General features: G+C 43.8%; 1 protein-coding gene across 4 annotated transcripts in view; it reads right to left on the bottom strand.

Annotated features, from left to right (window-relative positions):
• Positions 1-16,993, bottom strand: part of ints10 (integrator complex subunit 10) — an 89,555-nt gene that overhangs the window by 58,389 nt on the left and 14,173 nt on the right. For all 4 annotated transcript variants that reach the window (XM_038792428.1, XM_038792430.1, XM_038792429.1 and 1 more), the window contains exons 4-6: positions 7,421-7,560; positions 1,653-1,734; positions 794-934 (exon numbers count right to left, since the gene is read on the bottom strand). In XM_038792428.1, the coding sequence (XP_038648356.1) occupies positions 794-934; positions 1,653-1,734; positions 7,421-7,560 (363 nt within the window). The remainder of the gene's footprint in view (positions 1-793; positions 935-1,652; positions 1,735-7,420; positions 7,561-16,993) is intronic.

Raw genomic sequence — 16,993 nt, 5'->3', positions numbered from 1 at the left:
AAATTCTGAACCTAATTACAAGTGAGAATAGTTTAATAAGATGAAAATGAAGTAATGTAAACCTCATTATATTCAGTAAAGCTAAGGTCTTAAAGAATGACAGTACAGAACGTGAGCATTTCCAGGTCTACAAGAAAACAACCCTAACCTGATATGGGCAACGTGGTGAATCAGAGTCATATTCATTTACGGCACTGAAGGAGGCCATTCAGACCATTTTGTCCATGGATAAACTATTAAAGTCACTACAATAGGTACATTGCTGTCAGTTTCTCTAAGCCAGCAAACCATTTGTATTTTTCATGTTTGCCAGCCCCTTTAATCTTATGTAAATGCTGTAGTCCACCAAAATAATTCACAAGCCTGACTATGGAAACTTCGCCAAAGTTAGTCATGAAGCAGACAAAAATCCCTCCACATCTTCCAATTGTGTTGTGACCAGGTGGAACATCTTCCCAGTAGTCACTCTGAGCCACACCAGTCATATTTCCTAGCAGTCAACAATGAGATACGGCCAACAACTCGAAGCACTACTCCAGCTTATCTTTTTTCATGAGGAAGATGCTTGAAACAAGGAGATTTAAATCAAGGAAAGTAAAATATCACACTAACTTCCCAAAAACAAAACTATATTGGATGTGCTGTAAAAGTCCTATTTACACAGGTTTACACAACTGATGGTTAATAAATAATTAAAAGATCACTTTCTAACAGCAATAAAAGCAATTCTTTCTCTTACAACTGGTCCAGTGATCACGCAATACTGTGCTCTTAGGAGAGTACATTGTATTACCTTGATGCTGATTTTCCAATGAAGGAGATCTGGTAACGTAACCAATATAAAACTCTGCTGCCTTGTGGAGATACTGATACAAAAGATTGGCAGGCAAGCGCACGTCAGGGTTATTAATAATTAGAGGTAGAACATCACACACTGTAGGTACAAAAGTACATTGTGTTATAGAAACATTTTCGTTACCACAAGAAAAAAAAAGTTTCATTTGTCAACATGACACTACAGGTAATACTATACAAAGAGTTAAATTATACACAGGCCCCTCCTTCAAAAAGAGTGCAGCTTCAGCAAAGGAAATACATTATTGATGCTGTTTTATGTTAAAGGAGAATAAATAATCTAAAAAGAGTATTTTTTGAAAGCCAGAAATCATAGGAAGACAATGACTGACCCCAATTCTTGGATTATAACACAATACCCCAAGAAATGACAAACAGACACAAGGGATTTTGCTGGATATCCAAATAGTATGGGGGCAGCAGCAACCAGCACCTCTCCCAACTAAACATTCCTCATATGTCCACTTGGTAAACATCAGCAAACTGTTCATCAACACAGGCATCACATTGGCACCTGACCACCTTGCACACTGCATTGTGAGTAGCAATGAGAAATAGGGTCCTGCTTCATTATTATCCTGCCTAGCCTATGGGCATTAAGGTGCATGCAGAACTGCTTTAGTTGTGATTAACTCAGTACAAGGCAGAGATAAAGACTGAGATTTTACAAATCTAGATAAGTCAGAACCACGCCATATGGTACATTTACCAATGTATCATCCATCAGCAAGTTCCAACTGAAAGCAATCCAGGCATTGCTACAGACTCATACTTTTATAAAGACTTTGCTTTCTTACCAAATAATTTTCTAAAACAGTTGACAGGTGAGTCTTGATCATCAAGGTTTTCAGCTTCCAATAATGTTTCACCGAGGCTGACCTAATTTATGAAACAAAGTAAACATACCAAAATTATTTAACACCATCAATTCATTCATACTCAAAATTCTTTCTAAGTTTTCAAGACCCCTATTGTTTAAAGTCTTGTGTTTAACACACATTGCATTTAAAGTCCTGTGTCATGCATGCAAAGGTCTCTGTAAACTTCACAATTATCAGTATAGATGAGGGAGGCCATTCTCCCCATCTAGCTCATCCTTTTATAGAAATCCATTACCCCTTCCCCTTCACAATATCTAACCACCTCCTAAATGCTTCCACCATGCTACAAATCAATCACTATGAGGTAAGTGCTTTTTAACAACAGTTCTAAACATCTCATTCTCTCCCTCAGTCTCACCCTCTCACCCCCTCTCTCATTCTCTCTCCCTCTCATTCTCCCTCCCTCTCATTCTCTCTCCCTCTCATTCTCTCTCCCTCTCATTCTCTCTCCCTCTCATTCTCTCTCCCTCTCATTCTCTCTCCCTCTCACTCTCTCTCCCTCTCACTCTCTCTCCCTCTCACTCTCTCTCCCTCTCACTCTCTCTCCCTCTCACTCACAGAAGAATGTTAAGAGGCGACGTAATAGAGGCATACAAGATGATCAGAGGATTAGATAGGGTGGGCAGTGAAAGGCTTTTTCCTCGGATGGTGATGGCTAGCACGAGGGGACATAGCTTTAAATTGAGGGGAGATAGCTATAGGACAGATGTCAGAGGTAGGTTCTTTACTCAGAGTAGTAAAGGCATGGAATGCCCTGCCTGCAACAGTAGTGGACTCACCAACATTAAGAGCATTTAAATGGTCAGTGGATTAACATATGGATGATAATGGAGTAGTGTAGATGGGTTTTAGATTGGTTTCACAGGTCAGCGCAACATCGAGGACCGAAGGGCCTGTACTGCGCCGTAATGTTCTATACCTTTCTCTAAAGTTCTTTGCTTAGCGGTCATGGTGAAACACAAACTATGTGCCAAATTAGCCTTTTCTATTTCGCCTAGCATCTTAAATAAATATTCCTCTATAACAGTGTTTTCAAAGTGGGAGTCGCGACCCTCGATTCTCGATGTTGAATGGATTGCCAAAATTGATTTGTCAAGATTCCCTGATATTTTTGGGGGTCTCTCTGTAGTATACAGTATTACCACATGAGGGAATAAACAGGTTGGTGTGCCCTGCACATGTGATTGCCGCCAAATTTCTTTCCCTTTGTAGTAAATTGATTTACATTCTTATGTTACGCATGTAGTGACAGGCTGCATTTAATCCATGGATTGTTTGTCATCTGAAAGATAGGGCCAGAGACATCATAGAACATAGAACATAGAACAGTACAGCACAGAACAGGCCCTTCGGCCCTCGATGTTGTGCCGAGCAATGATCACCCTACTTAAACCCACGTAACCCGTATACCCGTAACCCAACAATCCCCCCATTAACCTTACACTACGGGCAATTTAGCATGGCCAATCCACCTAACCCGCACATCTTTGGACTGTGGGAGGAAACCGGAGCACCCGGAGGAAACCCACGCACACACGGGGAGGACGTGCAGACTCCACACAGACAGTGACCCAGCCGGGAATCGAACCTGGGACCCTGGAGCTGTGAAGCATTGATGCTAACCACCATGCTACCGTGAGGCCCCAAATAGTCAAGAAACCCATTGGCCAGATTCGAAAACTCCGAGTCAGTGATTGAATAAAGCTGGCTCCTACTGAGGAGACTTGGCTACTGCACCTGATCTGTGACAGTTCAAAACACATCACAAGTCCATAAGGTTGTCATCATTTTGGTTTAATGTGTCCCAGGAGTATCCAATATTGAGTAAAACAGGCATTTTATTGCTGTTGTCCTTCACAACGACCTACATGTGCAAGCTGGGATTTACCATTTTGACAAAGTGACGGCAATGCAAGGGAACCAACTGAACTCTGCGCCTGATATGCGCATTGCCCTCTCATCCTGTGAACCTGATTGGAGCGAGATAATAATAATAATAACAATAATCTTTATTGTCACAAGTAGGCTTACATTAACACTGCAATGAAGTTACTGTGAAAAGTCCCTAGTTGCCACATTCCGGCACCTGTTCGGGTACACAGAGGGAGAATTCAGAATGTCCAAATGACCTAATAGCACGTCATTCGGGACTTGTGGGAGGAAACCGGAGCACCCGGGGGAATCCCACGCAGACACGGGGAGAATGTGCAGGCTCCGCACAGACAGTTACCCACCCGGGAATCAAACCTGGAACCCTGGTGCTGTGAAGCCATAGTGCTAACCGCTATGCTACCGGAGACCCTGAGGACCAAGCAGGCTCACCTGTCACATTAAGTAAGAGAATGTGGCAAGCAGCTATGTAACAGTGAAACAGACATGAAATATAATTTTCTTATGACGCTGCCTTTTCATTGCACCTACAATCAGATTTATAGTTAGCTGGTTATTATTACTGGGTTGCATGGGCGAAAGTTTAAAGTGGGTCAGTTTGAAAACCACTGACCTACATTCATCCCCTTCAAAAATAAGAAAGAAAAATGTAAGTTTTTCTAACATGTGCTTGATTGTTGGATACTTCTCTGAACTAATCAGTGTTAAGTAAACATTAACTGCCTGGAAGAATAATTACCATCAGCAATGTGGCTGACTGCATTTTGAGTGGGACCTACCACAGGGTTGCAAATCATCCACTTGTTTCAGATGTTGGTCCCTTTTTAATATGAAATTATATTATTAGTGTGCAAACTGGAGTTCTATGATCCCAATTGCCAATTTAGGTCAGAACTAGCCAAGGCGTGGTTAGCATTGCTGTCTACGGTGCTGAGGACCCGGGTTCGAATCCTGGCCCTGGGTCACTGTTCATGTGGAGTTTGCATATTCTCCCCGTGTTTGCGTGGGTTTCGCCCCCACAACCCAAAAGATGTTCAGGATAGGTGGATTGGCCACGCTAAATTGCCCCTTAATTGGAAAAGGTAATTGTGTACTCTAAATTTATTTTTAAAAAACAACTAGCCAAGGCCTATCCCATGCACAGTCCAATCAGCTCAACAAACAAGGGAACAGAAGAGATTCAGCAACCATGAAGCGTTGAATTATTTTTGTGAGCACCAGAAAGCACCTGAAATCCTTTTTGCCTTGTAAATCTTTTCTGCATCTTCTTTAATGCTTTCACATCCTTCCTAAAGTCTATTGTCTAGATTGGACACAATATACCAGTTGAGGCCAAACCAGTATTTTATAAAGATTCAACATAACTTCTGTACTCCATGTCTCTAATTAGAAAACTCTAAATCCCATATGCCTTTTTAAAATAAATTTAGAGTGCCCAATTCATTTTTTCCAATTAAGGGGCAATTTAGAGTGGCCAATTCACCTACCCTGCACATCTTTGGGTTGTGGGGACAAAACCCATGCAAACACGGGGAGAATGTGCAAACTCCACACGGACAGTGACCCAGAACCGGGCTCGAACCTGGGACTTGACGCCGTGAGGCCGCAGGGCTAACCCACTGCACCACTGTGCTGCCTTCCATATGCCTTTTTAAGACAGATCCAAAATAAACCTATAAAAATAGTCAGGCTTTCGCTGAAAACAATTGTTATCATGACCTCCTAGGAACATCAAATTGAGAAGTCAGTAGTGTTAAGCAATTTGTGCTATCTGGATTTCACATCCGTCAATTTAAAGCTCAACTGAAAAGTTAATGCTCAATGTGATAAAGTACGCCAGAGGATTTTGTAAGGAAATTTGCACAGAAAAGTAGTGATGTAAACTTGAAATACTGAGCACAGAAGATGAAACTGTGGCTCACAGCAAAAGATCAGCAACTGTCCCCACCTTATCTGAAATCCCTTAAGTCACTTCCCCTCCATCCCTAACAAAGTAAGCAGGAATTCTTGGATGACAAACTTCCCTCTCCCATCCCCATGAAGGCAAATCTGTGGAGAAGATCAAAAATCCAGTCTTTTCTCAGATCTCCTATATACATTGACAGACCAGAAAACAAATCTAATTCAACAAGCCCTCCCAAAAAAAGTACTGAAGTTGTAGCATCCTAATATATTGTTTCATGCATCCTCTATTCCTGCTATAGTGTGGGGCTCAATACCACTTATGTTACTAAGAGTAAGGTCTTATCAATTTTTATATAGGCTTATTATTAACTTTTGTTTTTTATTTTTCATACTATGTGGTAAAATCAAGAATACATTTATCTCTTTTGTAGCCTTATCAACCTGATGTGCTGCCTTTAAAGTCCTGTTCAATGTACCCCAAATTGATTTGCTCTTCCACAATATCGATTCTACTTCCATATTGAATATATTTACTGCTGTTGCTTTATACTAAGATGCATCGCTTCAGAATTATGCAGCAGAGACAGAATTTCAAAGGGCAGAAGACACACAAGCAAATAAAAGGGAGACAATAATGCCATCTAATGTCAGGGTGCCTGCAATTACAACATGATTGTCAAATGTCAAAATGGGTTCTTGCTGCTATACTGTCATGGAAAACCTTGGCTTAAAATTCATGACAAGAAGCAAGTTTCATATGCACAGGGAATGCACACTGGTCACAAGACTCTTAACATAGTTATAAAATCTTTAGGATGAAGGGTGCAGCTATAAAACTAACACAGCGACATTAAGTGCAGGCACTAAACATCCATTTTTAACATCACAAACATTTACTTGTTTTAATATTTAGACATTTTATTTCAACAATTTATATGAAGACAGTCTGCTCTTTCATCTCCTGTGGTCTTTTTAAAAACAAAATTAGATTTTTTTTAAATTCTCAGTGTATTTCAGCAGTTAGAGAGGATAAGCACTGAACTCAAATTGGTAATCACCAGAACTCCAATATATCAACTACATGAAGTCATATCTGAGTTGAGTTAATTTTGTCAGTTCTTGTCCAGAGCATTAGATGAGAGTGCAATGGTGCATTTCTACTCACTCCCTTGCCTCCTGTTGACCAACATCTGAAGGACGATTGGCTGGTGAACATGTGACATTCCATAACCTAGATCACATCAAAACTGCTGGCTGCAACAGGATTGATTACAGTTGATAGAGACCATCTCTGTATTTGTATTAGAGTAAAATCCAGATTTCAGCAGAAAAAGAAGAAATAATCTATTATTTGTTTGCAATCTTTGATTTTGACCTTTTAGGTGGGGGAAGACCATTTTTTCCTTCTCCACATTTCCCATGTCTAATTGTATCACATACAGGACCAGATTAGGAATGTAGGAAAGAAAATGTCTCCAGCTCCTGCACCATTGTGATATTTCCATTCAGAGTTATGGCCTCTGATTTTCCATTCTGACCCATAAGGAAATGTTCCATCTCTGCTAAGCACATTCACCAACAAAACTGCTGGGGTCAGGTATTCACCAAATGGTAAATCTTGGACTTGACCTCTTATGTCCCAGTTTGCCTTTATGTGCTACAGGTTTTAAAAATCGTAGAAAATACCACAGACAGAACAAGCAGATTATTTTAGTTCAGGAACAGTTTCTCAAAGTAAGAGAAACTGCTGCATTAATTCTGAACTTATTTTCGTTAAAGAACAACAGATCAGTAGCAACAGGACACATCACGCCAGTACAGCAACAATATACAGGTTAGTTAACAACAGTAAAAAAAAAATTAGATTGGTATTACGTGAATATACATACCCCATGCTGTACCACAGAATCTGGGAACCGTCTCAAGAGCAGCAGCAGCATCTCTGCTCTCTCCAACGTGTTGAAGCACTGCTCTGTGGCTTTAAGAAGCATTTCACATTGTGTTCGACCTGGAAGGGTCTCAAACAATCCTGAAACATAATTTAACAGAGTTTTAAATCTCAGAAGTGTACACTATATTATTTGGACTTAAAAATCTCACAAAAGGATTCATATTTGGTTCGTGCAGACCTTTCAGGGAGGTTATACAAGGTCAATCAATACTTCAAACTTCACACACAATTAATTCACATTAACAAGTTGGGTGGCACAGTGCACAGTGGTTAGCACTGCTGCCTACGGCACTGAAGACCTGGATTTGATCCCAGCCCCGGGTTACCATCTGTGTGTCTGCATGGGCTTCATCCCCACAACCCAGGGTAGCTGGATTGGCCATATCCTTTTATTAAAACAGTAAAAAATATATACAAGGCCAAATGGTACAAACACAAATTTTGTGTTGGAGAAACAGGGTATCCTCCCCTCAGTACCAATATATTGGAAAGGGGGGGGGAGGATACTCTGATTATTAAAGCAGTTCACAACACATTTCTACAAAAAACAAATGGTACAAGCACTAAACTTTGCGCTGGAGAGGCCAGATACCCTCGCCTCTGTACCAACAGAAGGGAAAGGAAGGGGGCGGTGGGGAAAGAGGGGAAAAGATGGTGGTGGGGAGGGAGGGAGTCAGAGCGTTGGTGGAGGGGGACACTGCCTGAACTATCTACGGAGGCAGAAAAATAAAATATCCTTCAATTATGATGTGCCAGATTACGGTAGTCCCCCAGAGGGGATGAGGGACTACACAGTGTCAGGCACGAGTGAACCATGCACCCCACTTCAGAGAGCCTCAATTGCACCCTGCGCTCCCGACACTGGGCGGCTGACAGCCTTCGGGGAGTCGCCCTCCGGGCCTGAATCCTCCACCACCCCTTAACTGCAAAAAATAATGGGTACTCTAAATTTATAAAAAAACAAGTTATATCATCTTCCTAAATGAAACACAGAAACATGGCCTATTCCATAACAAAGAGATGCCAGTTTGGGAACTCTTGCTCTATTTCTACACACCCCATTCAACATAGGACAAGCACTGGTTCAATGTATCTCAATGCTGGTTTTGAATCTAGACAGACACCATGCTGGCCACTTAGGAAAACTTGCTATAATCCTTTTGTTTCACAATACAGAATGGTAGATCCCTTCCTTTTCTGGGGAAAAATGATTGGAGTACAAAGTTCATACGAAGAGTAGCAGATATCCAGAACTTCCACCCCAAAAGGCTGTGGATATTAGGACAATTGGAGCTTTGAAGACAGAAATATATTTTTGTTGGGTGGGACATCAAAGACCATGAAGTAAAGGCAGGTAAATGGAGTTGAGGTGTAGATACGTCGTGACCTAATTGATCATGTCTAATCATATTTTTGTGGAACTATCTACAATTAACTGGAAATAATGTTATGTCTTTTAGCATTTTGTTTTAACAGGCTGAGAGATTGCAGGAAGCAAGAGCAAGAAGCAAGAACCACCAGACAGAAGGCACTTTCACGTGACTGTGACTTTCCCACTGTACACAATGGCTAGTATGACATAATGTTGTTCATAAATAGGGGGGCCTCACGGTAGCATGGTGGTTAGCATCAATGCTTCACAGCTCCAGGGTCCCAGGTTCAATTCCCGGCTGGGTCACTGTCTGTGTGGAGTCTGCACGTCCTCCCCGTGTGTGCGTGGGTTTCCTCCGGGTGCTCCGGTTTCCTCCCACAGTCCAAAGATGTGCGGGTTAGGTGGATTGGCCATGCTAAAAAATTGCCCGTAGTGTAAGGTTAATGGGGGGATTGTTGGGTTATGGGTATACGGGTTACATGGGTTTAAGTAGGGTGATCATTGTTCGGCACAACATCGAGGGCCGAAGGGCCTGTTCTGTGCTCTACTGTTCTAATTCTAAAAAAAATAGCTTTTCATAAAATTAGAAAACATTGCTTATTTTAAAAAGCCAGGATGGAAGCTTCTTTTACCTTCTCCATTTCCCACTGTGCACATATACTGCGCAATGCCTAAATGTCGACAGACAACCAGAACATTGATCATGCAGGGATATGAAGGTAATAAAATACTTTGAAATCTCACTGCCAGCAATTCGGATTAGAAATAAAAGAGTTAAATCCATTTAAGTGGTGTTCATATTAATTTAAAGTAGGATGGTGTCCAGCTCAACAAGCCTGCAAGGAGAGCTCACAGAAAGGCGGGAGTTCTAGAAAAGTTGGCTCGCTCACCACAACTAAGAAGGGGATCGCGAGAAGGACCCAGTGCTCAACAGGAGGAAGGGCATCCAACAGAGGACGGTAGTGAGAAGTGATTGAGGAGAAGTTAACTCGCTCACCACTGCTAAGAAGGGGATTGCGGAGGACCCAGTGTCAAAGAACAGTAAAGCCCCAAACATTACATTGCTGTAGTGTTTCCATCCTTTCCTCCTCCTCAAACCAAAGAGAGGGAGAGAGGCAGTTAGATAATTGTCAGTGGCTTAGAAACAGCAGAGCCTCAACTGCATGCAACATTTTGATCAGTAAAGACAGCAGGTTCTCTTGGAAAGTTTATGATATGTGTGGCATGCAAGATGTGGGAGGTTTTGGATCCACAAGACATCTGGGACAGTCTTATCTGCAAGAAGTGCCAGAGGATAGCAGTCCTTGAACAACCTGTGGCTGATTTGGATCAGTGAATCTCTTCACTGCGCACCATGGAAGAGGGAGAGAGGTTTCTGGAACAGTGGTACCAGAGGGTGGTTCTTCCACATCATGATAGGCAAGCAAGGAGGCATGTAGGGATGGCAGGAGAGTGGGTGACCATTCGTCAGAAGGAAAAGAGATAGCAGGTCCAGCAAACCCAGGTCGCCTTGGAGCTGTGTAACAGGTATGAAATTTTATATACTTATCAAGTTAGCAACATGACTGAATCGGGCACAGATGACTTGAAGGATGGTGTCTGAAGCTACTCTGAGAAAAGGGAGGGAGGCTGTTTTGTAGCCATCCAAGATGGACACTGGACTACAAAATGGAGAACTGCTAAGGCTGCAGGGAAAAACAGTCTTAGTGAGGACAAGCAGCTTGCAGAAGACTGTTTTGCATTCTGCATGTACAGAAACCAGTTTCTGGCCAGGTGCAGAGTTTCAGCCAAAGGTGCAAATGGGAAACAGATCTGTATAGTAATGAGGTGATCCAGATCCAGACCCCGCACAATAGAAACATTTAAGTATCAATGGATACTTTTCCTTAGACGCCCAGACAGAATGGCGCCAAAGCAACCAACACAAAGAGCCGTAGGGACCGCCCCACCCATCGAGGAACGACCCTCAGATTGGGGAGTTTGAAAGATATCGATTGGGAGAGACCCAATCGATACCTGGCAGGTGAAAGAACCGCCCCAAGGGGGAACGGACTTCTAGGACCTATAAGAGTAGGTCCCGCACATGGTTCGGTCTGTTGTTTGCTCCGGCCCAGACCTGTTACATCGCATCCTGACTCCAGTTTCATCACCGGCCGTTGAGCCTCAGCCACCGAACTGTAAGTGCCAAAACAACGATCGCTACGTGATCCAGACCTTGCTAGATCTTGACAACTTTGCGAATCAGAAAGTTGCAGACCAAGAACGGGACGAAGGCCTTGTTCCCTGACCTTGCCTGTTCCTGTCTAGATAAGTATTTAGTTGTTTAGTATTAGAAGTAAGTTAGTCTCTTTAGCGTATGCATGTGTATTTATTATATTTGTTATAATAAACACCAATCGTTTGGACTTACTAATCGGTGTACGGATTTATTACTTTGAACCTGACCTTGATATACTTGTGACGGTGTCTCAATACGGCACCTGGCGACTCCGAGCATAATTACACATACAGAGCCATAGCAGTGTTAAGCACACGGCCTTTAAACGGAGGCGTGTTAATCACACTCCAGTAAAACGAGCAACACTGTTAGGCAGATTAAAAAGATGGTAGTAGTGGGTGATTCAATAGTTCAAAGGATAGACAGTCTATTTTTCAGCCGAGATTGTGAGTCCATATGGTCTGTTGCCTCCCAGGTGCAAGGATTCGGGACATAACAGATCAGCTGGACAAACTTCTGGAAAGAGAGGGTGAACAAGCAGAGGTTGTCGTTCATTTAAGTAAGAAAGAGAAAATGGCCAAGCAGGCAATGGAACGCCTCATGAACCCAGAGCAGTTCTTGGTCGCAGCGACCAGCAGTAGCAGAGTAGGTCAGTGTCCCGTGTGGGAGCTGGAACTCCGCAAATACCTGAAAGGAAAGGGATGGCCCCTTTGGAATCAGTTCTGTATGAATGAGGAGACAGGTCCCGGAAGTATAGGACATACTTGGTGGGAGAACCTCTCTCAAATTCATAAGAAAAATCTTAGTAAATCACGCAAGTCGATGGCAATCGTGTCCTGTTTGGCACAGTTGCGAGGCACTGAGGAGGTCGTTCAGACGCTCCGAGCAGAGTTAGAAGAGAGAAATAGGATGAGCAAAGTTGATGTCAGGGACATAGAAAAGGAAAAAATGGAACTAAGAGGGAAGCTGGCAGAGAAGGGTAGAGAGGTGGATGATGCCAAGAGGGCACATCAGTCATGTCTAGCCCATCTGAGCAGTTCCCAGACCCAGTATGAAAAAGCCTATCAATACGTGCAACCTGCCGTCCTGATAAGAGAGGAATCGGAAAAGCAGGTAGAGGCATTGCAGAAGCAATGCTCTGACCTAAAGGCAGCTTTAAGAGCACTCTATGCTGCCACTACTGAGCAAAGACAAAGCACAGTGGATCATGCCAAGTGTAGGAAGCAGATTGCGGAGCTGCAATCTCTGCTTTCTGTACAGAATGGGTTCCAAAGTACTTTTGGAACACAGCTAGATGAGGAGAATGCCCCAGACTGGCAAGAATTAAGTGAGACAGCGCAGCGCTATGTTCAAGGAACATGTGCGCCAGCAGCACAGCAGAAAAGGAAAGCACCCCAACCCCCCACAGATCAAATAGCTACCGCACCTATGAATCCAGTCACCACCCAAAGGAAAGCGACCACAGAAAGCGCACCCGATATCACCTACACCACCCCCTTAACTGTAACCCAACTCAGGGACGCGTGTGAGAAAATCACTCCGTTTCTCCCCACCGCAGACCCCCACCAATTTTTCGTAAAAGTGAAACAACAGGCAACCATGTACGGCCTGGACGATAGAGAGCAGGTTAAGCTCACGATTCTGAGCTTAGACCCATCCGTAGTAGCAGCCCTCCCCGACCCACAGAACGTTGGAGGAGGCACACTAGAGGAAATGCACACCTCCATTTTAGATGCAATAGGGTATAACAGAGGAGACCCAGTTGAAGGACTAAATAAATGCAGACAAAAGAGAACAGAGCATCCCACAGCATTTGCTGGAAGGCTGTGGATCCATTTCACGGCAGTTTTTGGCGAATTAGACCGAGCGCATTTAAACCGTGACAACATGGTTAAATGGACGCGCACCATAATCTCCCACGCCACAGATGCAGGACAGAATGTCTGCAGCAATTATGACCCCTCAGAAGAGGCCCATAATGAAAAATGGGTCTTGAAAAGATTGTCCCGCGTTTGGCAGCAATCCGTCCACAATAAAACAGCATTTATAAAACCCGAGGAAGGACAGGCAGATGCAGACATGAATCCAGTTAAAACACATCAAAACCCCGCATGTGTAAATGAGGGAAGGAACAGCCCACAGCAGATCAAGTCACAGGAATGTTTTAACTGTGGACAGTTAGGACATTACGCTCGAGAATGTCAAGCCCCCCCAAAACAGCAACAGAATCAGCCCACCAATGCCCCCCGAAGCAGCAACGAAACCAACTGCCCCGACCCCCCACTCAGGGAACAATACCCAAGGGAACAATGCACCAGAGTGCCTGCTCCGCCTTATGTGCCTCAGAGGTCATGTTACAACTGTAGGCAGCCAGGACACTTCGCCCGAGATTGCAGGAGACCCCCAGCACCAGCTAGACCCGCCCCCAGATATGAAAGAGAACACCACCCACAGCAGCTACAAGGTCCCAGCTGCCCCATGCAAATTATGAGCGCTTACCCACCACTTCTCATGGCAGGGATACCTCAGCAATGTCAGTTCATTTTTGTTTCTCTCCTTCCCCTCTTCTTCGGTCACACTGCACTGACTCCATATGCTAGTTACACCCCAAGCCAAATGTAATTTACAGTATCCTTTGTTCTGATGGAACCTGTACGATATTCGTTGCATGTTTGTTTGTATGTGTTTGTTAAATGTTCAGTGTTTAAATTTAAACAGCTTTTCACAGCCCCTCGCCACCACTGATGGAACCTGCACGTATGTTTTGTTTGTAAGTTTGCGTTTGTTTGTCTTTTAATGTTAATGGTTCAGTTGGAGATCGATCACTGTCTTTTCAGCTGAAAAGCTTGTGACCGCCTCGCACGCACTTCAGCTTGTCCGCCGATACCTTTGAGAATTTCAGTTCCCAATCCAATGGTTTGATTGGAGATCTTTTCAGCGGTAAGGCTTGTAACCGCCTTACACGCACACTAGTTTATCTGCAGAAACCTCTGAGAACTTCAGTTGTATTCCTCTGGTGAACCGACACGGTTCACGACTTATTCCCTGTTTTCAGATGTTGGAGCATCTTGGCTCCTCCCTTGTTTTTAGGTGCCCCTCTATTCGGTGAATAGAGGCTGCAATCCCACGGTTAACACATTCTTGCCCGTTCATTCCAGGTTACTCAGGCAGTGGAGAAACGGCACTGAGGACCCGCCCTGTCTGAGAACCCACTTTGGTCAGCCAAGCTCGGGTACGGCACAGCACGCCTTACCCGGGGAGTCCATCCAAATCTTACCCGTAGCGGCCCATACGCAATTCATTCGACCTTTCGTTTCAAAATTTGCTTTCATTTTTCGTTAGGTAGCCCTTAGGCCGCCATCCCACATGCTATTTACATCCAGGAGCATTCGGATGGTAAATTGGCAAAGCCTGCGAGACGGCTCGCAGGAGGAAAGTTGTTAGGTGTATATCTGCTCCTAAATTCGCATTTGAAAAAAAAAATGAGGGGAGTCACAGGGAGTGACTTGGCCAGTCATTTAAGGGTCAATTGGAATGAGGACAGATACAATAACAGTACGGATATTAAACTGTGTATTGACAGATACTGTGCTTGATCCCATACCTTTCGAAAGTCGAAAGAGGGTTCACGGCAAGGATCGGCCATACAGAAGGAAGAGGACAAAGAGAACGAAGAGAAGACCATGATGGAAGCCTACCTATTAGTTTTAAAAGTTGTTGTATTTGTATATGTGGAAGCAAGTCACGTTTCCCCCACAACCCCCGCCGTTAATGTTTCCCTCACACCAACTTCCCCGTGCTCAGCTCTGATCAGCGAAGTTCAGACCTGGTGCGCAAAATTCATGACATGGTACTCAATGTTGTATGTGATTGAATCACTGTTGGTGATTGCAATTCTCTGCATCATTGTACAGACCCTCAGGTTGAGGAAATGGAAATGGAGAGCCTCCCGTTCCTGCCCCTCAACCATTTACGGAGTTCAATCCCTTATTTTCGGTTTTCACCAATCCCCCCAACCCCTTGATGCCTAGGAAATGAATAAAGCAATATGTTAATAAAGAAGACACTAATGTATTATATTGTTCTGAACTCGACTGCTGAGTCAGAAAGTGATATGTAATGTGGTGTGAATGGATAAGGTTTTTAGACTGTAATAAAATGTTTAAAAGGAGATAAGGATAGTAGTTGTGATAGGTAGAGGTTCCCGGTTATTGGTAATGCATGTCCCCTTTGACATAGCGCCAAGTAGAAATGAGAGATAAAATTTTTCTTGCCATAGTTAAAGACAGCGTAGGCGCCCAGGAACTTGCTAAGGTCAGGGAACCCAAAGAGGGCACCCAAAGGCACTCGAAGAAACATGCATAGGTGATCCTTCACAATTTCTCGTGAGGATCACAAGGAGGGAATGTAGCCATCTAAGATGGACACTGGACTACAAAATGGAGAACTGCTAAGGCTGCAGGGAAAAACAGTCTTAGTGAGGACAAGCAGCTTGCAGAAGACTGTTTTGCATTCTGCACGTACAGAAACCAGTTTCTGGCCAGGTGCAGAGTTTCAGCCAAAGGTGCAAATGGGAAACAGATCTGCATAGTAATGAGGTGATCCAGATCCAGACCCCGCACAATAGAAACATTTAAGTATCAATAGATACTTTTCCTTAGACGCCCAGACAGAATGGCGCCAAAGCAACCAACACAAAGAGCCGTAGGGACCGCCCCACCCATCGAGGAATGACCCTCAGATTGGAGAGTTTGAAAGATATCGATTGGGAGAGACCCAATCGATACCTGGCAGGTGAAAGAACCGCCCCAAGGGGGAACGGACTTCTAGGACCTATAAGAGTAGGTCCCGCACATGGTTTGGTCTGTTGTTTGCTCCGGCCCAGACCTGTTACATCGCATCCTGACTCCAGTTTCATCACCGGCCGTTGAGCCTCAGCCATCGAACTGTAAGTGCCAAAACAACGATCGCTACGTGATCCAGACCTTGCTAGATCTTGACAACTTTGCGAATCAGAAAGTTGCAGACCAAGAACGGGACGAAGGCCTTGTTCCTGACCTTGCCTGTTCCTGTCTAGATAAGTATTTAGTTGTTTAGTATTAGAAGTAAGTTAGTCTCTTTAGCGTATGCATGTGTATTTATTATATTTGTTATAATAAACACCAATCGTTTGGACTTACTAATCGGTGTACGGATTTATTACTTTGAACCTGACCTTGATATACTTGTGACGGTGTCTCAATACGGCACCTGGCGACTCCGAGCATAATTACACATACAGAGCCATAGCAGTGTTAAGCACACGGCCTTTAAACGGAGGCGTGTTAATCACACTCCAGTAAAACGAGCAACACTGTTAGGCAGATTAAAAAGATGGTAGTAGTGGGTGATTCAATAGTTCAAAGGATAGACAGTCTATTTTGCAGCCGAGATTGTGAGTCCATATGGTCTGTTGCCTCCCAGGTGCAAGGATTCGGGACATAACAGATCAGCTGGACAAACTTCTGGAAAGAGAGGGTGAACAAGCAGAGGTTGTCGTTCATGTGGGAACCAACAACATCGGGAGGGACAGTTTTGAGGTCACGCAGGACCAATTTCAGGAGTTAGGGAGGAGGTTGAAGTGTAGGACCTCCAGGGTAATAATCTCAGAAATACTACCTGTGGGCAGCACGATGGTGCAGTGGGTTAGCCCTGCTGCCTCACAGCGCCGAGGTCCCAGGTTTGATCCTGGCTCTGGGTCACTGTCTGTGTGCACATTCTCCCCGTGTTTGCGTGGGTTTCACCCCCACAACCCAAAGACGTGCAGGGTAGGTGAATTGGCCATGCTAAATTGCCCCTTCATTGGAAAAAATGAATTGAGTACTCTAAATTAAAAAAAAAAGAAATATTACCTGTCCCACAAGCTTCACCATTGATTCCAT

The sequence above is a fragment of the Scyliorhinus canicula genome, chromosome 3, assembly GCF_902713615.1.
Source record: "Scyliorhinus canicula chromosome 3, sScyCan1.1, whole genome shotgun sequence".
Classification (NCBI taxonomy): Eukaryota; Metazoa; Chordata; class Chondrichthyes; order Carcharhiniformes; family Scyliorhinidae; genus Scyliorhinus; species Scyliorhinus canicula.
Note: the sequence above shows the minus strand (reverse complement) of the source record. Positions and strands in the feature narration are given on the sequence as shown.